This window comes from Taudactylus pleione, unplaced genomic scaffold (assembly GCF_031769625.1).
Source record: "Taudactylus pleione unplaced genomic scaffold, aTauple2 ptg000041l, whole genome shotgun sequence".
Classification (NCBI taxonomy): Eukaryota; Metazoa; Chordata; class Amphibia; order Anura; family Myobatrachidae; genus Taudactylus; species Taudactylus pleione.
Genome location: NW_028284443.1, coordinates 56,290,774 through 56,318,502, shown reverse-complemented (window position 1 = coordinate 56,318,502; position 27,729 = coordinate 56,290,774). Strand labels below are relative to the sequence as shown.

The 27,729-nt window shown below is 43.4% G+C and overlaps 1 protein-coding gene across 4 annotated transcripts in view; it reads right to left on the bottom strand.

Annotated features, from left to right (window-relative positions):
• The window catches only part of UGGT2 (UDP-glucose glycoprotein glucosyltransferase 2), a 428,047-nt gene that overhangs the window by 126,983 nt on the left and 273,335 nt on the right, over positions 1 to 27,729 (bottom strand). For all 4 annotated transcript variants that reach the window (XM_088458942.1, XM_088458958.1, XM_088458949.1 and 1 more), the window contains exons 28-29: positions 27,346 to 27,504; positions 20,942 to 21,027 (exon numbers count right to left, since the gene is read on the bottom strand). In XM_088458942.1, coding sequence (XP_088315068.1) covers positions 20,942 to 21,027; positions 27,346 to 27,504 — 245 coding nt within the window. The remainder of the gene's footprint in view (positions 1 to 20,941; positions 21,028 to 27,345; positions 27,505 to 27,729) is intronic.

Sequence of the window (27,729 nt, the reverse complement as noted above, 5' to 3'; positions counted from 1 at the left end):
GACTATGGGGAACAGTGAAAGCCATCCCTTGGATTAGACCCATAGACTGCCATGGATATAATGCATGGGATCAATATGAATGACCACTGGACTTATGTCAGGCGGTTCAAACCCTGACACCGGAAGAATGGCAGCAGTGAAGATCCCAACAGGTAAGTAAACTAAATATACCTAACCCTCTCCCCCCTAACCCTCCCTTCAGGGTGCCTAACCCTAACCCCCCAATAACCGCAGCCTAAACCTAACCCTCCCGGGAGTGGGTGCCTAACCCTAACCCCCTTTCCCCTAGCCTAACCCTAACCCTCCCAGGGGGATGACTAACCCTAATAGTCCCCTCTGGGAGCCCCCAACATAACCCTCCCCCCGCATCTGTCCGCGCCCGCCACTCGGCTTACCTTCATTCGGTATGCCGGGCGTCAGGCTCCTGGTGTAGGGATAATGATAGGCATCGGGATTTCGATGCCTATCATTAGTCCCCTGTCGGGATTGCACAGTTAGGAAGCCGACGGTCAGCATTTTGACCGTCAGCTTCCTGACTGTATTCCATAATGCGCATGGTACACGGTGAATGATTCTGAAGGGAATGGAGATATTATTTAAAATGTGCAGATTACTGATACAGGGCACCTTGGATCCAGATAAGTTATAGCACAGGTTCTCAAACTCGGTCCTCAGGACCCCAAACAGTGCATGTTTTCCATGTATCCTCATAGAATCACAAGGGAAATAATTAGCTCCACCTGTGGATCTTTTAAAATGTGTCAGTAAGTAATGAATACACCTGTGCACCTGCTGGACGGAGTTTGAGAACCACTGAGATACAGAACACTGAACGGGGACACAAAGTATATACACAGGATAAAGATTTGCACAAACAAGTGAATCAGTGGCTTGAAACGGCAAGCAGATTGAAATGGGAGATGGAACTAGATGAATTGGAGGATGAGATGTGCTCCATGAACCTGAGAACAGAGGCCCTTATTCAGACCCACTCGCGAGCGGCTGTCCGCTCGCAAGTGGGTCGATGGTCTGCACTGCGCATGCGCACGACGGAGGGAGCTCCGTCGTGTGCATGCGCGAGACGCGCCGAGCGAAGGACTTTCCTTCGCTCGGAGTGTCTCATCAAAGGGGGCATGCTGTCGATGTTGACTGACAGCACGCCCCCTTTGGTGGGCATGCCGGGGGCGTGCCTGCCAGACGGAGGCGTTCCCAAGGGAACACCTACCGTCTGAAGCTGGCCCCACTGACATCACTAGTGATGTCAGTGGGAGTGATTTTGGCTCTGATAGAGCCAAAATCACTCCTGGCCTTGCGGTTGAAAACCTCAACCGCAGGCTGTTGCTCGCAGTGGGGATGGTCGCGATGGTCAAGACCATCGCGACCATCATCCTGCACGCTCGTATATGCTGTGGGTGGTGACCCACAGCTATACGAGCGTCCAGGAGGACGCTCCATATTAATGGAGGTGGGCCTTGATTCAGAGCGAGCGCTCTGGTCAGAGCGTCCGGCTCTGAATCAGGGCCAGAGTCCGGACAAACTCAGATGGTCGTAGAGTCAGCGGTTAGGAAAAGGAAAAGAAGTCAGATTAATCTCCATTATCCTGATTGGAGATGTCTAAATTGCGGATTTTGTAATGTGCCAGGAGATACTACATGTCAGAGTTGTGGTTCATGAATACAAATGCAAAGAGGAAAAAAATAACAAAAACTGTTTTGGGGGCACTCTAGAATCAATTTAAGAAAATATAATGAAATTATATTATGGATGGAAAAAAAAAAGTGGATAAAACTTAAAACTTTTATTAGGAACCCTGATAATAAAAAAAGAGTGATAATTGATACACTCAAAACACACAAAAAAAACAAACAAAATGTATATAAAAAGAATAATTGTGTCAAATCACATATTAAGTACTACAATGCAGATCGATCGGCAAAAATATCTTAAATCTATCCCTGGTTAGCAAAATTAATTGGTCACTGACCAACAGGGAAGCAGACAACCACCACCTACGTACGTTACAAAATGTCTATGTAGGTATGAGCACTTACATTCATTAATTTCGCAACCATATAGTTATGCTGGAGAACACCCAAAATTGGCTCATGAATCAAATTAGATTTTGTGTTATGGTACTTAATATGTCCCAAACAAATAAGCTGAAGTTAAAGGGAATAATATAAACACTAGCAAATGTATTCTAGGTAAAAACTATTATCTCCATCAATTCATATCCTATAGTTGACAAAATAAAGGTTCAACAACCATACTTGTCTGACAGTCTGTTAAGAAAATGTAAACCTAATTGGTATTAGGTCAGCTGATTATCATTTGCCAGCATTACATGATAGAGAATCCCTTTAGGCAATAGAGCATGTCCCTCTTGAAAAAGTAGTGACTGTCCTAGGAAAAATATAATACTTAAGCTGCATACACACACAACGATTTTGTTACCAACGATTTTATGAACGATTTTTATGAATGATTATCTATCAGATTTTTTAAAGTGTAATGAATGATTTTTTTTAACTACATACGACTTTTGCATATTCCCTTAATGAAAATCGTTCAGTTGGCCAGTCTGACTGAACTACAAACAAGAACGCGCATGAACGATAATCGTTCATCGTTTTAGCTCAGAAAGTGAACGATTTTTTCAACGATTGAACGATAAACGATATAGTTATCGATAATCGTTCAAAAAATCGTTGTGTGTGTATGCACCTATAGAGATACAGGAGCTTTCACATATTCTCACCAAGGATTTCTGTGTGCTTATTGTTTGCAATGGCAAAGAGATATATATAATCTTGCAATTAGAATTTCACTGTCTGCACCTTTCTCATGAAAAATGAACAAAGGGCCTGATGCGCTGAGCGCTCGCAAGCGGGTCGATGTTGCCCAAGTGCGCATGCGCACGACGGAGGCGGCTCCGTCGTGCACATGTGCGTGCTGTCGATGGTGATTGACAGCACGCCCCCTTTGGTAGGCGTGTCGGGGGCGTGGCTGCCCAGACGGAGGCGTTCCAATGGAAACGCCTACCGTCTGGGGCCGGCCCCACTGACATCACTAGTGATGTCAGTGGGGGTGCTTTTGGCTCTGATAGAGCCAAAAGCACTCCAGGGCTTGCGGCAGCGAGACCCTACCGCAAGGGTCTCGTCGCAAGCCCGTCAAGACCATCGTGACCATCATTTTGGCCGCTCGCTATAGCTGTGGGTGGTCACCCACGGCTATGCGAGCGGCCAGGAGGCCGCTCCAAAAAGTAGGAGGGACGGCCCTGATTCAGAGCGAGCGCTCTGTCAGAGCGTCCGGCTCTGAATCAGGGCCAAAGTCTCTTTAGAAAAGTCTAGAAATTTGTAGTTATATGCTTATTAGTACAATGCTGCCCCCTGCCGTTTATACAAATAGAATTTGCAGTGTATACATGACTTTAATCAAACTGTTAAGCAACGATTACGCATGCTCAGAAATGATAAGATAACCAATGAAGAAGCTATATAAATGTCTGTCACGCCTAATAAAGTAAGAGTATTGTCTGATACACTCTTGTGCGTCTCTAGTTACTCTCCGGCAGGGATATTAACCCTTTCCTTTCCAGATATACTGGTTACCTGACAACTTGCCTTTATCAGCTGCAAAAGGTTTATTGTACAGTAACTGAATACTAATTTATGACACTTCTATAAAATGCAGGTAAAATAGTTATTGTACAAATCTGACGTGCTAAAAAAATGATTACGCGTAGAGAATAAAATATCACAGCATTTCCTTTACTTTGCGTTGCTGGAACTGCCAAACATGAAAGTGCACTTAAACAAGTGAGTGTTTCTTGCATAGTCCCAAAGTGCAACTTTGTTGGAGCTCAAGGAAGGAGCTTCAAAGAAAACATGGTAGTGTAAAACAATCCTAATATTAGTGAATTAGATATGCTAGATTATATTTCGGGTGACACTTGCCGCTTTGCCCATTCAGGCTGGCTCGTGCAGTCAGACAGAGATGTCAGTCACCACTCAGGATGGCTCGGGAAACAGTCCAGAGCTCCATCACGCAGGCAGTCCGTCAGGCTGCGCTTTTGTTCCCACTCCTTCTGTTTCTTCTCGAGCAGATTATTTTCAGCTCCTGGACAATGCAGCACAGGAGACTGGGACCAACGGTCTCTGGCATAGGCCACACACATGGTTAGAGATACATTTAATGTGTTGCAGCCAAGGTATGCATACATGGAATGTTTTATTAAAATGCCCTGTTTAAGATCAGACCCTTAATGTAGTTTGTTGCTGTAATATGGAGATTGGTCAAATGAGAATACAGTATATCAGAATACATCAATTCTCTACGCATCTAACCAGCATATAAAAATTGTATCTTGTCTGCACTATTTTTGTATCTTGTACCATTTATAGGAAGTTTCAAAAAAATCAAGAACCAGTTAGCAAGAATGTCAAATCAAATACGGTTATGTGAAACAAGGTGAGCTCATTGCTCTTTGTGTTGTGAATCTATGACTACACATCCAGTGTTCAAAGACATTACAGCACACAGCATGAAAGTTCTTTATCACATTTAGCTGTTGAAGAAAAAAATGAATATTTAAGGAAGTGTGTTGAGTCTTATGAAAAACAAACCAGTAATGTACTTATACAAGGTGGTCCATACGTGTGGAAACACCCTTATACTGTAAAAAGGAAAGTAGTAAGGAAATATAAATCCAGTGTCTACACAGATAATATGGGAGTGGGGGAAAACCTTTTAGGGTATGCCACCAGTATGACGGTCATCTTGGATTCAACTCTATTTTGTAATTGGGAAGGTAGTCAAGTGACAAATCAAACAGATGCAGAATTTCATAAGAAAAACAATGGTGGTCTTTGTTTTAACGTCTCTTTATTAATTCTCAAGTTTTACCCAAGTTTATAGGATATGTTTGAAGTGCTATCCACCATGTTGCAGTGTTAAGGCTATTCTTTTTTTCCATTCCTGATGGACCTTGATCAACATGTCTGGCTGGATCTGAGCACAAGCATCAACAATTTGTTGTTGCAGAATAGAATGATGAAGTATCTTCACAGCTTAAACACGTTCCTTCAGGTAACCCCACAGGAAAAAATCCAAAAGAGTTAAATCTGGGGATCTCGGTGGCCACTGGACTGGACCTCTATGGCCAATCCACCGGTTGGGAAACTGCCCATCAAGATATTTCCGGACAATGGACCTCATTCAGACCCGGTTGCAAGCACTGAGCGCTCGCAACCGGGTCGATATTTAGGCCCTGCACACACGCAGCGTCCAAACTGCGTGTGCGCAAGCCCCGGAGCAAGAGAGAAATTCTCTTGGGAACTATCGGGTTAGGCAATAGGGGGAGGATTAGATTTAGGCTCAAAGGTGAAGTCGTGTAAGACAGTTACTTGTCACAGGTTATACACAATGGTAAAACTGAGCACAGCAAAAAGACACAAGGAAGGGGCGTATTTATAATGGGTGCCTGGGTCCTGGAGGGGCACACGCACCACACACCCTTCACCCATATTATACTTACCTCTCCAGAGTCCCACGTTGGCGCAGGTGTCTGCGCTGTAAAAAAATGGCTGGAAAATGGCTGCCATGGCCATTTTCCCGTCGTTTGCGTATGTGCAGTACAGGGAAATTGGCTGCTGCAGCCATTTTCCCGGTGACCTGTGCATGCACTATAGACTTTGGGCACACTCTAGTGCCCAGAGTCTACCAGTGTGGCGCTGGCTGTGCACTGCTCCGTGCACTGCCGGACGGAGAGGAGGGGGCCCATGACGGAGACTGCACACGGGCCCCCACCTCTCCTCTCTAGAAACGTCCCTGACACAAGGTAGTTATACTGCATCAGTAAGGTCTCTCCCAGGTAAAGATTTCAAAGCAGACTGGGGTTTCAAGAAGTGCTGTTCAAGCTCTTTTGAAGAAGCACAAAGAAACGTGCAACATTGAGGACAGTAGACGCAGTGGTCAGCCAAGAAACTTAGTGCATCAGATGAAAGACACATCATGCTTACTTCCCTTCAAAATCAGAAGATGTCCAGCTGTGCCATCAGGTCAGAAATGGCAGAAACCAGTGGGACCCAGGTACACCCATCTACTGTTCGGAGAAATATGGCCAGAAGTGGTCTTCTTGGAAGAATTGCGTCCAAAAAGCCATAACTTCGATATGGAAACAAGGCCAAGCGACTCAGCTATGCATGAAAACATAGGAACTGAGGTGCAAAAAAATGGCAGCAGGTGCTTTGGACTGATGAGTCAAAATTTGCAATTGTTGGCTGTAGCAGAAGGCAGTTTGTTTGCCGAAGGGCTGGAGAGCTGTACAATAATGAGTGTCTGCAGGCTACAGTGAAGCATGGTGGAGGTTCCTTGCAAGTTTGGGGCTGCATTTCAGCAAATGGAGTTGGGGATTTGGTCAGGATTATTGGTGTCCTCAATGCTGAGAAATACAGGCAGGTACTTATCCATCATGCAGTACCATCAGGGAGGCATATGATTGTCTCCAAAGTTATTCTGCAGCAGGACAATGACCCCAAACATACAGCCAATGTCATTAAGCAGCGTAAAAAAGAGCAAGGGGTCCTGGAAGTGATGATATAGCCCCCCACAGAGCCATGATCTCAACATCCTTGAGTCTGTCTGGGAGTACATGAAGAGACAGAATGATTTGAGCAAGCCTACATAAACAGAAGATCTGTGGTTAGTTCTCCAAGATGTTTTGGAAAAAACTTCCTGTCGAGTTCATTCAAAAACTGTGTGCAAGTGTACCTACAAGAATTGATGCTGTTTTGATGGCAAAGGGTGGTCACACCAAATATTGGTTTGATTTAGATTCATCTTCTGTTCATTCACTTTGCATTTTGTTAGTTAATTGATAAAAAATAAACTATTAACACTTCTATTTTGAAAGCATTCTTACTTTTTAGCATTTTTCCACACCTGCCTAAAACTTTTGCACAGTACTGACTTTTGCACAGTATATATCTATATACTGTACACACAACAAATCCAGTGCAACACTCAGGAAACTTCAAACAGGCTGAGGCTGCAGGTAAGTTCAATCAACGTTTCAATATTTGTATATCAGGATATTATATATACAGTACAATATATATTATAGATATATATATGGCAAGTGGTGTTCACTAAACATGATGAAGAGCTGGAAGTAAAATCAGATGTACATTGCTCAAAAGAAGCATAAAATGTGCATATTTCCCTGTCTGTCTGCCCCTCCCCTTTAGATTGTATGTCACATACTTCCTACAATGGCACCTAACCCTTTGTTGCTGTATCCCTGTTGCTTATATGAGTGCTATAATCGCAGATGCAGCAATGTTTATATACCATGTCCTGCATTGTTTTGTACTGCAAGTCACTGTTTTCTTGATTTGCTCATTTGTAAGGTGCTGCGGAACTCTTGTGGTGCCATAAAAATAAAGGATAACAATAATAACTCCCCCATATGCTGAGATGTATGTATGTATGTGACTGCATCTGCGTCTGTAGTATGTGTGCCGGGTTTCCTACAAGGCATCATCATCAGTGTGCACTTGCATCTGCCGTGTACTAGGTGCAACACTTACACCTTTAAACATGCATATTTCCATATATTCCAGGTCTACATTGCCCACACATTAGCATGAACACACCAACATGAGAATGCCCCATCACAATACAATCAGAAGAGTAGCGTGGAACCATAGCACCTGGAGAAAGTGCATGTCATACCGACCCCCTTCCCTGTACTGTACTGAACTGTGCCAGTGGGGTATGGCCAGCCTGCGGGGGAATATTGAAGCGAAGAGAAAAGCCGCAGTGGCAGTATCATGCTGGGGTATGGAGGTCCCATTGGGGGAGTAGAATGCTTCAGTGATGCGCTATCTGACATTAAGGGGTAGTTCCTTTGGCACTGCTTTATTTATGTATAGCACCTAGGATCTGACTTTTATCTCCTTTGAATCATTGTTATTAGTCAATAGAGCAGATTGTATTATATATTCTGATCATTTAACTTAAATTGACAGAATATATGAGCAAGAGTGAGATTCCACAGGGTGCACAGCTTATTACTGCAACTACTGCCCCAAGCAGCTTTCACTGGAGTGGGAACACCTATGGGAAGCTCCATTCTCAGCTATGCTCCTACTTCACATATATACATTGCACCTATATTAATGTGAGTTCTACTAATCATGTTCTGTCTACCACCATTATTATTATTTCAGGTCTCCTAATATGTTTTAAAAGACCTTTCAAATAACAGTGTGTGGTCATGCCTGGGAACACCTCATTACTTTACATAGCAAAGCAGTGACTTTGTTTAATCTCATACCTTATAATTGAAGTTTAGGACTTTACTTCAGATGTGTCATACTTAGTAGCGCCCATGAATTCCAGAACCCTGGATGGCGCTCTCTGTCCATTTTGGCGCCCGGAGCTCATGTTCCACCAGAACCACCCTCACTACTCCCCTGAATACAATTACACCTCTTTGGTCAGGAATGTAGATGCAATCAAAAGGCATTGCCACATTGCAGCTATCTTCCAAGCATGTGAATTGCAAATTTACAGAAGAAAACTCAGTCATATGTTCAACTCTGCTTCAGTCACATTTTCAGCATCAGTCACTGGGTAATGGTGTGATAGCCCCAAACCATATCACCCATAAAAGGGGTGGCCAATCGGTCAGAGGCAAAGAGCCAATAAATATCTGTAGTCAATTTAAAGAGACGATAACATGCGCGCGCTTTCACAAAAAATGGGGCGTGGCCTAGCTGTCACAAGGCCACGCCTCCGTTTTGTGCGCGCGCCTTTGGTATGATATTCGCAGGAGCATAACCTTGTCTCTGGATCCAGCAGACGCGGGCTCCTCACATCGCAGGTGACGTCATGACGTCACTCGCGCAGGTGTCTTTAGTCTCCGATTGTTTCAGAGACCAGCATTCTCAGTACCAGTGGGGGTCTGCCGAGCCGGGAGCCGCAAGGGAAACACAAAAGAGCCGCATGCGGCTCGAGAGCCGCGGGTGGCCACCCCTGACCTATAACATACAATATAGAGACAGACCTGTCAAGTTGAAAATATATTTCAGTGTCCCTGTGACCATCTTAGCTCTCCATATGATGTAATAAGCAATGTATAAATAGGTGTGCCATTATGGTACAGTGCACTGCTCTAAAGACCATATTCTTTGCACCCTGCAAAACAGGGTACACAGTACAATGACTAATATATATGTCAGGGTTGGGTACGGGATCCTGACGATCAGGATGCCGAGGGTCATAATACTATTATAACCCTAACCCTCCCCCGAACGCTAACTTACCCCTCCCATCCCGCAGCCTAAACCCTAACCCTCTTGTTCTGCAGCCTAACCCTAACCCTCCCCTCCCGATTCCTAACTCTAAATGCCCCTGCACACTACACAATAAATGAAATGATTTGGCCGATTCAGACACATCAGAAGGACAAATCGTTCTAAATGTGTAGTGTGTATGCACTGCATTGTGTAGTGCGCTCTCCTGTGGGCTCGTCAGCCTCATCACCTGATCTTATGTACTGCATGTAAGATCAGGCGATGCGGCTGACCATCCCATGCAGCGCTATGCATGGGGGCCAGCATATCGGGGGGTCGAGCACCAGATGGCCCAGAGTGTACGGACCACCCGATAGGTCGGCCCGTTGGCGACATCGCTGGGTACACACATAGTTTAGTGTGTACCCAGCTTAACCCTACCCTCCCTCTAACCCTAATACTTACCACTGCAAGTTGTCGGTATTCTGACAGTCGGGATGCCACTGTCGGTATTCTGACCATCGGCATCCTGACTGTCGGGATGCTGACTACATCCCATATGTCACAAGTGTTTAGTATTGAAAAGGACAAACTTACTGCAGCATACATATCTGTACTTGGCATGTGTTGTAAGGTAAAAAGGATATATGTGCTTGTCTAACCACTTATGCATACCGTATACGGCATAAGGTACTAAGGTAAATAAATCATATGCCAATCATGTACATTATCCATATATTTAATTTTAAGCAAATGCAGTGCATCACATGTCCAGCAAAATATTATTTATATTTATTCATTAACAGTCATTTATGTAGCGCACACACATATTCTGCAGCAATTTACAGAGAATATTTAGTCATTCATCAGTCCCTGCCCCAACGGAGCTTACAATTTATATTTCCTATCACATGCATACACACAAGGGCTATTTTAGTCAGAATCCAATTAACTTACCTGTGTATCAATCGTATACACTAGCATGGTGAGCATAACAGTCGCAGGCACCAAACATATTCTTATCATACCCCTAACTTTTATGACAAATCATCCAACTGTTACTCTTATGACAATCATACAGCTCCACAGTACAACCCCCCCAACACACACGCACAGAGTCTCTTAATTCCACCCCATACCCCTATGGTCAATTTCACGATTAACAGAACTGAACAAGAGATTATCTTTAGCGCTGTAACTGATTACACTCAGGGGTGTATCTACCCATTGGCCAGGATGGCACTCGCCAGGGGCGCCGACCAAAGGGGGGGCGCCGCCCGGCAGTGCCACCAGTAGCCAAAGGGTGGAAAAGTCCCCTGGCCCCACAAGTGTAGGGCAGACCGCAGTGATAGCGGTCTGCCCTACACAGTTTACAAACAAACATCCGCCAGCGGTGGCTGTGTGTTTGTAATAGCAGCCAGCTAATGAGAGTCAGACAGACTCTCATTTGCTGCTGCGTCGTCCGCGGAGGGAGCCGGCTGGAGCTCACTGATGAGCTCCGTGTGCCGGATCCCCCCGCAGCATGTGATGGGAGAGACATCATACGTCATGACGTCTCTCCCATGCAGGAGAAGAGTGGCCGGGGCTCAGAGCAGACAGCGGCAGTCGCGTCAGGAGCGGGGATCAGGTAAGTTACATTTTTTTTTGTTCTTTGTGTGTGTGTTTGTGTGTGTAAGCCTGGCACTACAGGGGGGGGGGGGCACTGAAATAGGGGGTGGCCGCTACTGGGGGGCACTGTATAGGAGTGTCACTACTGGGGGCAATTTATGGGGGTGGCCGCTACTGGGAGCACTGTATAGGGGTGGCCACTACTATGGGCAATTTACGGGGTGGGTGGCCACTACTGGGGGCACTGTATAGGGGTGGCCAATACTGGGGACAATTTAGGAGGGGTGGCCACTACTGGGGGCACTGTATAGGGGGGACTACTACTGGGGGCACTGTATGGGGAGGGACTACTACTAGGGTCTACTACTGGGGGGCACTGTATGGTGGGACTACTACTGGGGGCACTGTATAGGGGGGCTACTACTGGGGGGCACTGTATAGGGGTGGCCAATACTGGGGGCAATTTATGGGGACCGCCACTACTGGGAGCACTGTATAGGGGTGGCCACTACTGTGGGCAATTTAGGGGGTTGGTGGCCACTACTGGGGGCACTGTATAGGGGTGGCCAATACTGGGGGCAATTTAGGGGGGGTGGCCACTACTGGGGCACTGTATAGGGGGGACTACTACTGTGGGCACTGTATTGGGAGGGACTACTACCGGGGTCTACTACTGGGGGGCACTGTATGGGGGGACTACTACTTCGGGCACTGTATAGGGGGGATTACTACTGGGGGCACTGTATTGGGGGGGACTACTACTGGGGTCTACTACTGGGGGGCACTGTATGGTGGGACTACTACTGGGGGCACTGTATAGGGGGGCTACTACTGGGGGCAATGCAGCATAGGGGGGATTACTACTGGGGGAATACTATTGGCGGCACTGCATAGGGGGGGCGCCAGTCCATTACATTGCCAGGGGCGCTTGGATCACTAGATACACCCCTGATTACACTACACAGAAATTGTACATCCTAATATGGCGTGTTACAAACTTCCAAAATTTCAAGTGTGCCGTAAGCCCGTAACGCATCAATTAGCTTTGATTCATGAAGTACAAGTATGACGAATGTGAGCACATATCCAACTAGTTGCCTGAGGTAGAATGGCACAGAACTTGTTAGTAAATATCCATAAATGATTAGTTATATTGCACTAATAGAATACCTAGACCATGCACTCAATAAAACTTCTAGCTTAGTTGTGCACTGTATTTTGCAACAAGTCATACTTTACATAAAATACAGTGAATTCTACTGTAAAACATAAAAAGCTTGAACATAAATTTATAAACACACAAACCTATATATCTTACACTCTATGTAAACAAAGGGACCATTTTAATTAACAGAAGTTTCTAGCTGATAATTAGCAGAGTTAACTATGGTACTTCATAGATTTATTTTAGTGAATCAATATCTTTCAAAGACTGGAAAGGGTTTTGAAAATAATCGTCATTAAAATTATCAAAATTCGCTCCACAAAAAGAAGGGATATTATAATTTAAAATACAGCCATTAATGATAAAACTGTATTACATTTTAATACAGTTATATCAGGAAATATACACTTTACAATAATTATTTTAATGTGAGCCCAGAAATAATTTAATTAAGGCCGTTTATGACAAAAGACATTTAAAATGACAGGATGAAGGTAGGATCACTGACAATTACCAGACCATAGATCAAAAGTGCAACCTGTCTGTCTGCCAAACTCTCATCTATTATCCCAGCATTAAATAGAAAGAAAGGAACTCAGCTTTAATGTACTAAAATACACATTTTTTTGCAAAAATATTTGCAGTCACCTCTATTCTGGAGGTCTCTGCTCTAGAAATATACCACAATATACAATTATTCTAGCTATTAGAAAGTGTATGGCAAAGCACTTTAAAAACAAAACATATTAGCAAATTCTAACACACATTATATATATCATGGTATGCAATTATCATTATATTTCCCGATAAAAAAAGTAAAAGCTGGTTAACAAATGATAGAAGTCATTTAAGAAAAAGCTAAAATGTAGAAAAGGAGAGATTATTTGGATAGAGAACAAAGGACCTCATTCAGAGCCAGACGCTATCAGTCGTTCGCTTGTACGCATTCGATTGTTTTAAACCACGCATGCGTCCGGTTCTCATTGCGCATGTGCGGCCGGATCATTGCGGTCATTTTTAGTTCGCTCGTATACACAGCGAACAGGAAGTGACCTATGTCATTTGATTGACAGAATGTTCCGTTTATGGGTCGTAACGGGGGTGGAGATAAGAAAACGCAGGCGTGGCAAGGCGTTTTTTGGGTGTACATGTATTATCTTGTGCGAACGTCCAATGTGGACGCTATTTTGTACACATCACTGTGTGATCCAATTTCCATTAAGACTGCTCGCTCAGCTTGTGGTCTGGTATAGTCTACCGCAATGACGATGGTCTCCTCGTACTTCCCCGGACTCATCGATGGTGTTGCCATTAATCAAGTGAGGCAAAAAAAACAATTAACATTTAATTGCTAAACAGCTTCTAAGGTGTTTCGCAAATAGACCTTTTTTAGTAGCTAAAAACCGAACGCAGGTGAACTACTCAGCTGCTAATTTCTGGGGCATACAATCAATTAGCTAACAAATGTTTGGATTTTTTGAGTGCTTTTTACATATTTTTAAGTGTTTATTTTGTAGACAAACAATATTGTAAGCATGTTTTTTTTATTTTTTTTTTTGGACCAAGAAACCAATCGTCCTTTTTTTTTGGATAATTGTTAATTAAAACTCATAAATTGATTTTAACCCTTATTTTTTAGGCAAAATATGAAATGTTTCTATTTCCATTGTACTGTTTGTAAGTTTGTTAGAGGGATTACCTTTTAACCAGTTTGTGAATAAATCAAGAATAGATTTTTGCAATTTTGTTTCCAAAGTGTAATAATTTTTTTGTTATTTTTGTTTCAAGTTTTTTTAAAGTAAACATTTTTTTTCATGGGACAAAATCTAGAAATCATTTTGCCCACACACCCACAAAATAAGTGGCATTTGAACAGAAATAAAACAAATAAAAACAATTCACAAGAAAGGAGAGGGAGGTTTTTGCCATGCAGGAATATGGGGCAAACACAGAGATGGATTGTGGGGAAATTAGCCAGTGCTGTCATCGCCTTTTAGGCCGTTTGGCCGGGGGTTGGAGGGAGCCTGAACGGGTCCGGGAAGTCCTTCGGCTGGCCTGGCCAGAGGCAGATGTTGTGGCCTCTGGACTAGGCATAGGGCTAGGCACATTTGGAGGGATGGCTGTTGTTGTGCCAGAGGTGGAGGGTCCTGATGTTCCGGCAGGAAGGGAGGCCGGCTCCAACATGTGCTGGCGAACGAGCTGCTCCAGGGCATTTGCTATTCGCACGTTGGCCCCAGTATTTTCCGCAAGGGCCTTAGCAATGGTCACGTTGGCCACAGCACTTTGCTCCAGGGCGTCCGCCACCCGTAGCAGATTGGCGTCCATCCTCAGCAAAATCTCAGTCTGCTGATCTGTTTTACCATTGAGATCAGTGAGGAGGGTCACTGCCTGCGAGGGGGAATGCCCTGGACTGTCTGCCACAGGGTCCCCAGCCGGATCTACTGCTTCCTCCCCTGCAGAGCCAGAAGAAATTCTGCTGCCAAAGCTCACTTCTGGAGCAGACTCATCCGCCTGTGTCTCTGTGAGAAAAAAAAGAGAAAAAAAGAGTAAAATTATAATCTAGATATTGTCAAAAACACATTTGAGTTGGTAACATTACAACATTTACCTGGGGCAACATGAGGAGCCGCAAAGTCTGGCATGTCGGTATCCATGTTCGACATGCCAAACACCTTCTCATCCTGCACACACCCCTGGGCCAGCTCCTCCAAATCTGTGAGCTCAAGTGACACAGGGGTGGGACCCCCACCTGTCCCCCCTGCATGCCTAGCCCTATCAGCCAGTTTTTGTTTAAGTCGATATTTGAAGTCGCTCCATCTGTTGGTTTAAAATTTGGCATTATTCCTGCAGTATTTTGACCTGTAAACACTTTTTACTAAAATGTAGTTTTTACGTACCGGCGTTTGACCTCCCGGGTTGAACGTTCAAACTCACCCACACCATTGACACCACTGGCTATGTCGTCCCACAGTTTCCATCTCTGGGTTGCACCCATATTCCTTGGTGCCTGTGCCAGGTTGTCATTGCACATTTGCACCAAAACCTCCATCTCCTTCCTTGTGAATTGTGGCTGCCTTTTTTTTTGTGGCCCTAGTTTGCCTACTAGGGCCAGCAGCCTCTTCCATGGCATCCTCCACACCTTTTTTTTTAAATGTTAAAAAAGATTTTTAGTAAAATGTTTTAAAATGTAATGTTAAACATACGCATTTTCCCATAAAAAAAACCAAAAACACTTACATGGTGCCTGTTGGCTAGTACTTTGCTGCTCTGTACTCATTTCTTTTGTCAATGTAGCAGACCGATTTTGGCCTTCAGTGACGTTTTTATACATGCGTCAGCATTATTCGGCCGCATCATTCCTCGTGCGCTCCTACTGTCCGTCCTTAATTTGAGCGGGAAAATAAAGCCTATTTATGGCTTGGTGTGACTCGAGTCGAGGTGACATGTTATGATTGTTGGAGGTTTTGCGTTGGAGTGGATTGTTGGTGATTGTTGTGTAGAAGGAGGACTTGTTTTTTTGGATCTTTTGTTTTTTTTTCTTACTTCTTTCTTTTCCGTTAGGATTTTTTTTTATTGTTTGGCTATTTTAATTTGAATTTTTGAGTAAGTATTTTAAAAAACCACCGTAAAAAATAATAGTAAATAGATTACAAATTTTTTTAATATTTTTTTTTTTACAGTTATTTTGGCAGTGACCCAGTGACGTTTTTGAACTTTGGGATATTTGTCTGTTTTGGTAAGTGGTTTTGGTTTCATGAATTTACAAATTCGATGTGTTGATCTTAGCATATGTTTCGCTAAGTAATGTTGTTTTTTTTCTGTGAACAATCATGTCTTACCACAAAATGTAGCGTACTATTTAGCGAACTAATGTGTCCTTATTTAAATGTAAAAGTAGCGTACTATTTAGCGAACTAATGTGCCCTTATTTAACTGTAAAAGTAGCGTACTATTTAGCGAACTAATGTTTTAGTGGTTTTAACTATAAAAGTAGCGTACTATTTAGCGAACTAATGGTTTTTTATATTTTAAATGTAAAATTAACGTATTATTTTGCATACTAATGTGTTTTCAATTTTTCAGTGTAAAATCATGTCTTACCACTAAATGTAGCGTACTATTTTAAGAACTAATGTGTGCTCCCTTCTCTATTTTTTAGAATACGAAATTTGTTTTCAATCATAGTTTTTTAAATTAATATCTTAAAAATTTTCAAAATTTGAAATGTAGGTTAATTTGCACATGACACGTTCCAGGTCTGTAAGCATCTTTGGTTTTCTTGGAATAGATAAGTATATTTTTCTTAACACATTTGTCTAAACCAATAACTACCTTGCTTAACATTTCAGGTTGATGTTGGTCGTATTATATTGGCCATGGTTCCAGAACCCGACCAACCTCAACTTCGTCCCAGGCGTAGGCCTCGTAGGCGTGCAAGGCCCCAGATATATAGAACACATGTCACCCTTTTTGGAATGCCAGATGATGAGGTGTTAAGGCGCTACCGTCTTCCGCCACAACTCATCATAGACACTCTCTCATTAATAGAGACAGTCCTACAGCAATACCACCACTTACGCAATTAATGTCGGTGTTACATTTTTGTGCCTCAGGATCCTTTCAAACCACTGTGGGAATAGTCGCTGGAATATCCCAATCCTCCTGTTCAAGGATCCTGAGGGCAGTGATGGAGGCCCTTTTTAAACACCTTCATCATTTTATTAAAATGCCATTGGATATGGGTTCCCTTAATGTGGCGAAGGCTAATTTTTTACCAAATAGCTGGCTTCCCACACATCATAGGGGTTGTGGATGGCACTCGCATACCACTTCAGCCTCCAGCAAGGCTGGAGGCTATATTTAGGAACCGAAAGCACTTTCACTCGATGAATGTAATGGTGGTATGTGATGCCTCCCTCCAGATCCTGTCCCTGAATGCCAAATTCCCCGGCAGTGCACATGATTCCTTCGTCATCCGGCAATCAGGGATTTGGCACAAATTAAACAACCTACAAGCTGGTGATGCGTGGCTTCTGGGTAAGTTGACACCTTCTGTTGAAACCAATACAAAGCTTGTTACACAATGGTCCTGATGTTTTTTTATATATTTTCACAGGAGACAGTGGTTACCGTTGCACGCCCTGGCTGCTCACTCCTTATTTGGCTCCAACACCAGGGCCACAAAGTCAGTATAATTCCACACTTACAGCCACCAGGCAGGTGGTGGAGCGCTGTATCGGCCTTTTAAAAGGCCGATTCAGATGCCTCCACCGCTCTGGTGGCGACCTCATGTATTTGCAGGCTATGGTTTCGAAAATTGTGGTCCTGTGTGGGATATTTCACAACATCGCCATAAGGAGTGGTGTCCCAATGCAGCCAGAGGATGCCTTGCCTGAGGACGGCCCCCCGAGGTTGGTCGGAGGTCAGTATGTGGGGGGGCCATACGCGATGAAGTTGTGGCCAGATTTTTTAGGTATTTCCTCATAATGTTTAAAAATGCCACAATGTAGACATGTAATATTTTAAAGTACACTTTTAACTGTTTTTTTGTTTTTAATCCCTAAAATGACCATAAAAATCCATGCCTACTACCTGATCAACACAAATGACTTTATGTGGACACATTGGATATAACTTCGGGAACAATGATTTCTTCTCCTCATTTGTGGATTCATGTTGGCATGCTACTTCTTCAAACAGTTCCTGATTGTGTTTTTTGGGGGGTTTTGGTGTGTTTTTGACTTGTGTGTGTGTTTTGAATTTTTGAATTTATTGTGTGTATTCACTTGGTGTTTATTATTTGTGTGCATTAAAATTTAATTTTACGTTCACCAACCATTTCCATCGTAAATTACAACCAAGTGTAACCTATTTCTAAAAATGCAAAGTTGCTTAATGCCTAATACTGTAATTTCTTATTTGGAAAAGTTTAGTACCCTGCTTTGTTGCTAAAAACAAACACCAAAGGTATTATGGTGAATCAGTATGTTTGCAATTGTAGGCCTAAGCAGGTAGCTTTAAATTGAACATTACCCACACCAAAAAATAATCACATTTTGAGGTTACTTCTCCAAACCTATTGGTATTGTTATGTGTTTAATGTGCAAGCTTACATACTTACTTGAGCTTTCGACAAACAAATTTACATTTCTTTAAAAATCAGGGACAAATAGTAGACTTATGTAAGGTTCAACAATCTAAGATTTACACACAAGGAATGAGACTTAAATAACTCAAAATAAATTTTATTTTTTACAACATTTTTTTAGCGAAAAATAAAAAAATTAGTGGCACAGGCATGCCAAAATCTGATCCAAGGCCACAAGCATGGCAACGACATGGCCCCTCAAGATCTGCAAGCCAGCATAAATTTCTGCGTTACGCCTCTGGTCCTCTGTGGGTAAAAAAATGTGCGGATTACTAAAATGACACCTTAATTTATATTTTACAAAACAAGTAAAAAATCAGACTATACAAAAAAAGGTGAAAAAAAACATCTCCAAAACAAAAGGAATGCCAAACGAAAACATTGTTGAAAAAAAAAGACAAAAAATATTTTTCAAAAATAACACAAAAGAGAGTTACAACTACGCAAAAATACAATATTTGTTGGTACCGTAAACAAGAAAGACACAAGTATGAGTGTTTGGACATGTGTCATATGTGTAAGGGGAAAACATCCTAGACATTGTTTCACAAAGATATATATCAAAAACATTAGAAATACTTTACAATTTTGAACTGCACAGGCAAAAGGACAACATCAACCAAAAACAAAATAATGAAAAAACAACCATAGTTTAAAAGGGAAACATACTGGTCATAATGCTGACTGGGCCTTGAGCCCCAAAATCGTCGTCATCAGAGGTGGGCCAGTGCTGCAGGGATGGAGGAGGGGTTATTTGGGAGGAAGTTGAGGGTGAGGAAAAGAGAGGGGGGTGGAGGGGAGTGTGACGTTGGAGGGATGGGATTGTGAGGAGAAGGAGGGGCCTCACGGTCAGCCAGGTCTGGGTTGGAGGGGGAATTTGGGGAAGAGTGGGCAGAGGATGTCTGGGTGGGAGTGGGGGATAGGGGACGAGCCTGACGTCGCTGGCGTTGGAGTATGCGCTCAGTCCCTAAATGATGTAGAAAAATTAATATTATTACATATTTCATTTTTTGGGAAAAAAATTTACACACCAAAAAAAAACTAAAAAAAACCATGGCTATACGGTAAACATGCACACGCAGGTATGTCCAAAATAAAGAAACAGGGCTATACGGTAAACATGCACACGCAGGTATGTCCAAAATAAAGAAACAGGGCTATACGGTAAACATGCACACGCAGGTATGTCCAAAATAAAGAAACAGGGCTATACGGTAAACATTAACACGCAGGTATGTCCAAAATAAAGAAACAGGGCTATACGGTAAACATGCACACGCAGGTATGCTTACATTTAAAAAAAAATAAAAAAAAACCACTTACTTTCATGGATCTGCTGTCGCAAATTGGCCAACAGGCGTGGGGATCTGCGCCTCAGATCGGACCACCTTCTTTCAAGTTGGCCGATATTTCTGCGGTAGCCGATCGAAAGCAGGCGGCGCCGCACCTCCGAGTAGGCCAGCCGTTTGCGGAGGTTAGTGATGGGGCGCGGGTAATTTGTGATTCTCTGGTCCATCACTTCAGTGAAGACCAGGAGTTCACGGCGACAAAAAGCGGCGGCTCTCATGATGGCAATGATTTTTTTTTTTTTTTTTTTTCACAAAACAGTTTTAATAAAGGTCCTAGAAAAAATTTGATTGGCTAATGTACTTTGTAAATTAACAAAAAACATTCTATTGGTTATTGTATGAGTCATGTGACCTACACCCTCACAAATATAATGTGAGTTATGATAGGCTTGATGCAGTGACATGCGTAAGCTAATTTAAATATAAAAAAAAGTTGAAAAATCGGCCTATAAAAAAACGCAAAACAATAGTAGCATTCAAACCAACTTTTAATTTTGAAGAACTATCCCCTTGGCACAACCGTACGTATTCTTCGGAAGCAATGACACACACTAACAATAATACGTTTATTGACATTGAAAAAAAAAAAAGGATTGCAAACATGTGAATAACAATTAAGCGAATTAATATAGTGATTGCCATTAATCGATTCAAGTATGTTTGCTGAATGAAATAGCAGGCAATCGAAAACTGACAGGGCCACTTCCGGAATTGACTTGTGCGAGCGTTCCCTGCAACCAAAGAGGAGACGGACGGTCGCTATTTAGAACGTTCGCTAGCTAGAGGAGGGGTTGGGAGACTATGGGGCGGAAAATTAGCTGCGAACGAACATACGAGCGAGCGCTTGAATTTTATTATTTCCGCTCGTACGGCGGACGAGCGAACGGCTACTTGCGTCCGGCTCTGAATCAGGCCCAAAGTTGTGTGTCTAAGAACCTGCCAAAGCTTTATAAGTGGGACTCTGTGTAAATGTAGATCATTTGCATTACCTATTCAAATTTTGTCACTGTATACATTTTCCTTATAGGGTAAAAGGTATACAATAATTTAATAAAAATCATTAATGGAAATATTCTATTCTCTTTCATTAGACTATTGGGGGGGGGGGTAACCTTAAAATAAGGAAGCCATCTCATACATCAGGATTTAAATATCTGGCTGACAGTATGAACCGGCAGTTGGTACCTGGTTGTTGTTAGACCTAATGTGTTACGATACTTTCCTGCACACAGCACACTAGTTGCTTATGTTAGTTACCGTAAAGGATGAGTGGAGCATAATTTACTTGCTTTGTGAAGAGCAGTTATGTCTATCCCTGGCTGCACCATGAACACAAAAATGTTCCTGCAAAGTTTTGCTCTCAAGTACTTACGAGACTATATGGTAGATGTACTCTGATCTTCCTTTACGGAGCCGCAACATCCATGACCCTGGATTAGCCTTCAACTGGAAATACCCCTATAGGATTAACAAATAGTATTCAGATCTATAACCACACCTCTATACTTTACCATCTCCAGTTCTTTATTTACAAAAGCACATAAAGCTGTAAATCTTTTTTTCAAGTTTTCTGCTCATGACAAATCTATGCAGTACTGGTGGATAGTACATAGTGATACTGAATAACATTCTGCACCCTATGAAGACCGTGACCTCTAACATATGGCTCCGGCTTTGCTGTTACACACAGCCTCTCAGCTGGTGTTCAGCTTAGAGGTAGATGGTTGACCAAGCGCCTCAGAGGTTCATCTTGCTGCAACATACTGGCATGAGAGATAATACCACTGCTTCATTAAGTGAGATGCACTAAGCCTTGGAGAGTGATAAAGTACAACCAGTCAGCTCCTGTCATTTTTCAAACACAGCCTATAAGCGGACAGTTAGGGGCTGATTGGTTGGTACTTTATCACTCTCCAAGGCTTAGTGCATCTCCCCCAGTGTCACTTTCCAACTGCTCTGTGTAGGCCAGCATATCTATTAAATCAAGGCCTGCGCAATGCAACCAGAAAATTATAATGACTGCAGTATAGTCCATCATATTGCAGGCAGCTAAGGCTCCTCCTGCTATGTTGCTACTATCTATGTGCCACTCTGAGTAGTACATCTGAAATTAAAGACCAGCCACTGCAGTATATATAAACATAAAAGGACTGATTCTGAGTCCCAGGCAAAGTGGCTGTAGTTGTGGTAATATGACATTTTGTAGGACTAAGGCACGGGTTTGTGCATCTGCAAGCGAAAATGCATGTGCCGCAACCATTATCATTAGTAGTATTGGCACTTGCACTAGCCCACCATGTTAGGTGCCAAAAAATTGGCTTCCCCTCACTGTGTGTGCAACTCAGAGATGTATGGAGCTTTAGCTGCATGCACAAAAATGTGTAAATTTGCATCTGCGAATGCGCTGTATGCGAAAACACAATTTGTGCCCGTGAACAGAGGTTGGTCAAAATCAGCCCCAAAATTAAAATAAAGTATAAAGCTAAATTTTAGTACTTTACCGTTAAATCTTTTTCTCATTCCATGTGGGTGACACTGACCTATTGGTTGCTCGAAGGGATCGTAGGAGCTGGCACTTATTAGACTAATACACCTTAAGACAGAAGCTCATCCCCTCTGCAACCCCTGGTGGTCAGTATAACTTCAAAAACCAAGGCTGAACAACATAGTGTAGCTTAATAACCAGCAAAAACCAACGAACGAACAAAAGAACTGAGCGTAAGGATGAGATCAGAAAAATGGATTAACCATAAGTACAAAAATGCCATTTATTCTTTGATTTAATCTGGGAGACATTGGACCATGGGATGTTGAAATGCCTTTCATCCGAAACTAGCTTTCTTGGATGTGAAAACTGGAAACTGGTAACATTTGGTGAAGGGGTGAACAGAGGACCATGTGATCGCATGACACAACTACTGCGCAGAAGCCCCTTTCTGCACAGCCCAGGAAGCACTCACCTCCCTGATCGATTGCGCTGACACCAGCTCTGGAGCTGGCCACCCCACACTGGAGTAAGCCTGGGGATAACAGAGCGGATCCACCGTGCAATAGTATGCTTTCCAGTCAGCCAACCACACTTCTTGACATCAGAAAACATCAAAAGAGTCTTGTCCCAATACAGGCAAAGTGCCCATATCACATTCAACAGAGCCAAACATTCCAGATTCCAAAAAGAAGTAGAAGGATGGAAGACAGGAAGAACAATCTCCTAGTTAATGTGAAAAGATGACACTACTTCTGGCTGGTACAACGGTACCATATGCAAAACTGCCCAATCTGAATGCAAGTCAAAGAAAGGTGACTTGCAAGACAAGGCCCCAATCTCTGAAACACGCTGGGCTGATGGAGTGGCCATCAGAAAAACAAGCTTTTAGGTTAAACACTTGCTAAACCAATCCCAAAGGCTATAATGGAGCCATTTGAAGGGAAGACTGGACAAGATTTAGATCCCATTGAAGCACTGGAGGGATAAAAGGTGGTTGAACCTGCAAAAAAGTACAATTCTCTGGAAGGAGGGCCAGCTGGCATTGAAAGTAAAGAGATACCATAAAAAACCTGCACTTTCATCGAACTCAAGTTGAGAACCACCTTCAAACTATCCTAAAACAAAGCAAGAAATTGGGAAAGGTGAAAATAGACAGGTATGGAGCTTTTTTCATTCACACCACACTACTAGTGTAGAAATGGACCTTGCTGTAACTGATCTGGATAAAAAAGAAGATGCCAACCTGAACCCTGCACAGACCTAAGGCCCTGCAGACAAAAGGTGCAGGGTGACAAGCCCCCAACCCGGAAGGCTGGCATGCGTGGTCATCATGACCCACGACTGAGTGGCCTTTGGTCCTTTCACCTTTGAAATTAATCTGATGAGATTGTTTTGCATCAACCATTAATGAAGGATCTGACATAAAAGGCTGAGCAGCTGAGCCATCATGATTGTTTGAGCCTAACTTACCCCGCAGAGTTTCCCACTGAAGCTCCCACTAGTGGAACCTGGCATAGTGGATGGCTTCAAAAGTTGAGACCATCTTCCACGCAAATACTTGTATAACAGGACCGACGACGCTTCAAGGCCAGAACCCTCAGAACCAATGCCTGAAAGGAACAGACCTTGTCCAGCGATAAGAAAAATGTGCTGAAGCCTGGTGTTGAAGATCAAGCCCATAAACAAGCACTGACAGGGTACAAGATGGAACTTCTTGAAGTTCAACTTTCAACCGTGCTAATAAAACAAATGAACTGTGCAGTCGAGGTGACTCTTCAAAAATTGAGCCTAATCTTCCTTGATGAGGAGATTGTCCATGTAGGGTAGAATAGCTATACCCTTTTTGCACAAGATGTACACCCCATCGCCGCCATGATCTTCGTAAAAACTTGTGGAGCGGTGGATAGACTGAATGGAAAAGCCAGAAACTGATAGTGAGCTCCCCCCCAGCGAATCTGAGGAGCGCGTGATGTCCCTCCCAGATGGGGATGTGGATGTATGCATCCTTGTTGTCTATGGATGCCAAAAATTTGTTGGCTTCAAAGCCGGAAATCACTGACCTCAAGGAATCATCCAAAACCAATCATCCCTAGGATTGTTGAGGGCCTTGAGGTTGAGGATGGGATGAAACGACCAGTCTGGCTTCTGGAGTAGAAACACATGAGTAAAACCCCCTGGTCAGCCGGAACTGGAACAATCACGCTGTCTGACAAAATGGACGCAGTGGCCCAAATCAAAGCTGCCCATGTCTTGGTAGTGCGGTAGGGAAAAATATCCTGGTTGATGACAAATGACCGCAAACACCAAGCGGTCTGTGAAGGACCATTTGCACATTCCACTTCCAGCCTAGGCAGGCGGGAAGCAACCCTGTCAGACGCTAGGCTTCTCAAGCTCTTTGGGGCCTGAGCACCAACTTTACCAGGTGGATTGACCTAACTGCACCGAGCTCCGGCCAGGAAATGACCTAGCCTCTGGCCACTGCCCCGTCCTGAAGGATGAAATGAAATGGAACTAGGAACCTTTAGGCTTCAGCACAGACACTGGCCAATACAATCATCTTGTCGAACTCTGGCCCAAAGAGAACGCCACGCGCACAAATGAAAGCTCTTCAAGGGAACATTTGGACTCCAAGTCCACTGCCCAGAGCCCGTCTGGCAGATATAGCCATCACCAAAACACTGGAAGTCACTTGTGCCCTATCCTCACAAACCTACTCTGCAGCTCCTCGGATTTGTTCTTCTAAATCCAGCAGATCCAACTTAGAAGTATCGGCCTGAAGTCCTGCGAGTAGCTGGTCTGACAAATGCTCTATTGCTATAGCTGCCAATGCCGTAGCCAGCATGTGCCGAATGGACAACCCTGTGCACATAAAAATAGACTGAAGGCACCCCTCCTTTTTGTCTAACGGTTCCCTAAAGGGGATACAGTTAGGAAGTCAACGGTCGAAATGCTGACTGCTGGATTTCTGACTGTCAAATCCCAGCAGGGTACTAATGACAGGCTGGGAGCCTGATGGCCGGCATAACAAACGAAGGTAAGCCGAGAGGCAGACGCGGACAGCTGTGGGGGGAAGGGTTAGGTTAGGGGCTCCTGGGGGGGACTTAGGCTTAGGCACCTCCCGGCCGAGAGGGTTAGGGATAGGCTAGGGGAAGGGGTGTTAGGGTTAGGCACCCCCTCCTGGGAGACTTAGGTTTAGGCTGTGGGGATGGGGGGTTAGGTTTAAGTACTTAGGGGGGGTTTAGGGTTAGGCACTAGGGGGGGGAGGTTAATGTTAGGCAGCCCTAAGACAGGGTTAGGGGGGTAGGGTTAGTTATACTTACCTAAATCCCCTGTCGGGATTTTCACTGCTGTCGGTCTGCCAGCGTCAGGATTTGCCCATTCATACTGATTCCCCTAAAGGACACTGACCTTGGGACTGGAACAGTAGTGGTCTTGGCCAAGCGAGCCACTGGAGATGACTTCCACTTCAGTGTATGATCCACAGGCAGATAGAGACACAGAAACTTTCAAGGGTACTGTGAATTTTTTATCTAGAGGTTTAAAAGTCTCCTCAAATAATTTAGAAAGATCTGAAGATCTTTTTCTTACGCTTAAAAGGGCCCTCAATCTCAGCTGAACAATCCACTTTCAAGCAGTCCAAATACTGATGGATCGCCGTAATCAGGTCCTCTTATACCCTGACCAGAAGAGGATTCCAAACTAAGAGGCAAGTCACCCGAAAGCTCACCATCCTTTTCCTCCGACTTCTCCAAGGGAATCCAGGAGGAGTGCTGATGTTTCTGAGAGTCCCTGTATCGTGGTTCCTTAAGAACTTCTCTTTTGTGAACCCTGAAGCCAAGCACTCCATTGTATTAACTCAAGCAGGTTCCCCAACAGGGGCACGGAGAGACCCCGTCACCCCTTCTACTTCCTGCACATACACCAGGACAGCATAATCAGGAGGCGCCCTAGCTTGTTTCTCGCAGTGTTGAGCCACCAATTTAACCTGCTTAGTCACAGACCTGCCCATTGCCTGAGCCCATGCAGGCTCCGCCATGACAGGAATTAGTGCTCCACGGAAGCGAGACGTCACCAGATCCCACTTGATAGTCAGCGCATAGAGCCCAAATGTCCACAAGGCAATTTAACCTTCCATTGAGCTCAAGTTAAAAAACGACATGGCCTCCACACCTCCATTAGATTTAGAGGACTTTGACATAAATAACTGTTAAGGTAGCTGGATTGCAGATCACACAGCTTACACACAGGAATCTAGCAAACGGCAATACAAACCTACAGGTATCTATCAAAACAGTCATGCAAAACACAGCTGGAATGCAAATGTATGGTAATAATAACACTGTAAAAAATAAAACCTTAGGGACACAAAGACACTGGGGTACTTAGCCTTCTAGAGAAAGGCCAAGAGACAGAAGATGCAGAGCAGAGAAGCGAAGGTCTGAGCAGTGCCCCCCTGACTTGTTCAATCTGGGGCTAGTTATTGAAAATCCAATTGACAGCGACTTTGCTGTTGGATCTGCGACGGCAAAGGGGAAAGAAATCTGACGGGTAACGGTGTCAGATTTTAAATGACAGTCAAAACTGATGATTACAGTAGTAAATGCTGTTTTTTTTTCAACTGCAATCAGACATCGATAGACAGCGTTGTTCGTTGCTTTTTGAAATAGACCCAAAACCGATGCTTAGTAAGTTTATCCCTTAGTGTGACTCATCTTTTGATGATTGAGGACAGCTAGTATAAGCCAAGTTTAGAGCAGAAAGGCGACTATTTAATTTCGGGTTTCATTTGAAGAACATGTTTTATCTCCATGTCTGCAAGAGAAACACTGGTGTAAATGTGTCAGCATCAAATAACACCCCTGCCTCCCCAAAGAATTTTATAGACACATTGGTTATGCTCTAACGGTGCCATATTACATTGATTTGAAATATAGCAGAAAACAATAGTAAACTAGATTCCTAATGCATCAGACTATTGTTATATAGTATTTGCTTCATATCTTTGAAGTTCTGTTTTAAGTCAAATGAATAAAAATAACATAGTTGCACTGCTGCAGCACAAATAAAATAAAGCAGATACTTATCTATCATATACAAGAGGAGGTGATCCAAAAACACAATGTGCCTGTGTAGCTGCTGTCTGTTATACAGTGAAAACACAGCAACATGTCAGCCATGAGGGCAGATTTGCTGTTCTAGTCTGTCTCTTGAGTAAGCGGCTGTAAAAGTGTTTTCTAAGAAGACAAATTAACTGTAAACTATATAAGACAAGCTGGCAAGCTACTCACAAGATTGGCCATCACTATAGTGTCTACCATAACCGGATCATTCTTCATGCCCAGGGTGAACTGGAGTCCTCTAGGTGGTTGTCCGTTGGTCACATCAAAGCAGTGTCCTTCCAGCAACAAGTACTCCAGTTCGTAGTTTGCAGTAACAATTCCTTCTATCTGGAAATACAAGAACTGTCATGTCACTAGCCAGCTAAATACATAAAGGCATTAGCGACGGGGCAACCATTTCTGTTAACAATACATAACGTGTACAAGTCCATACATTGCTGCTGCTGCCTTTGAAGATATAACAATACATACGATTAAAAACTATACATAAAATTGCTACTACATCATAGCTTTGTTTAAAAACATTAGTTCTAAAAGACAGTAAAGCTGGCC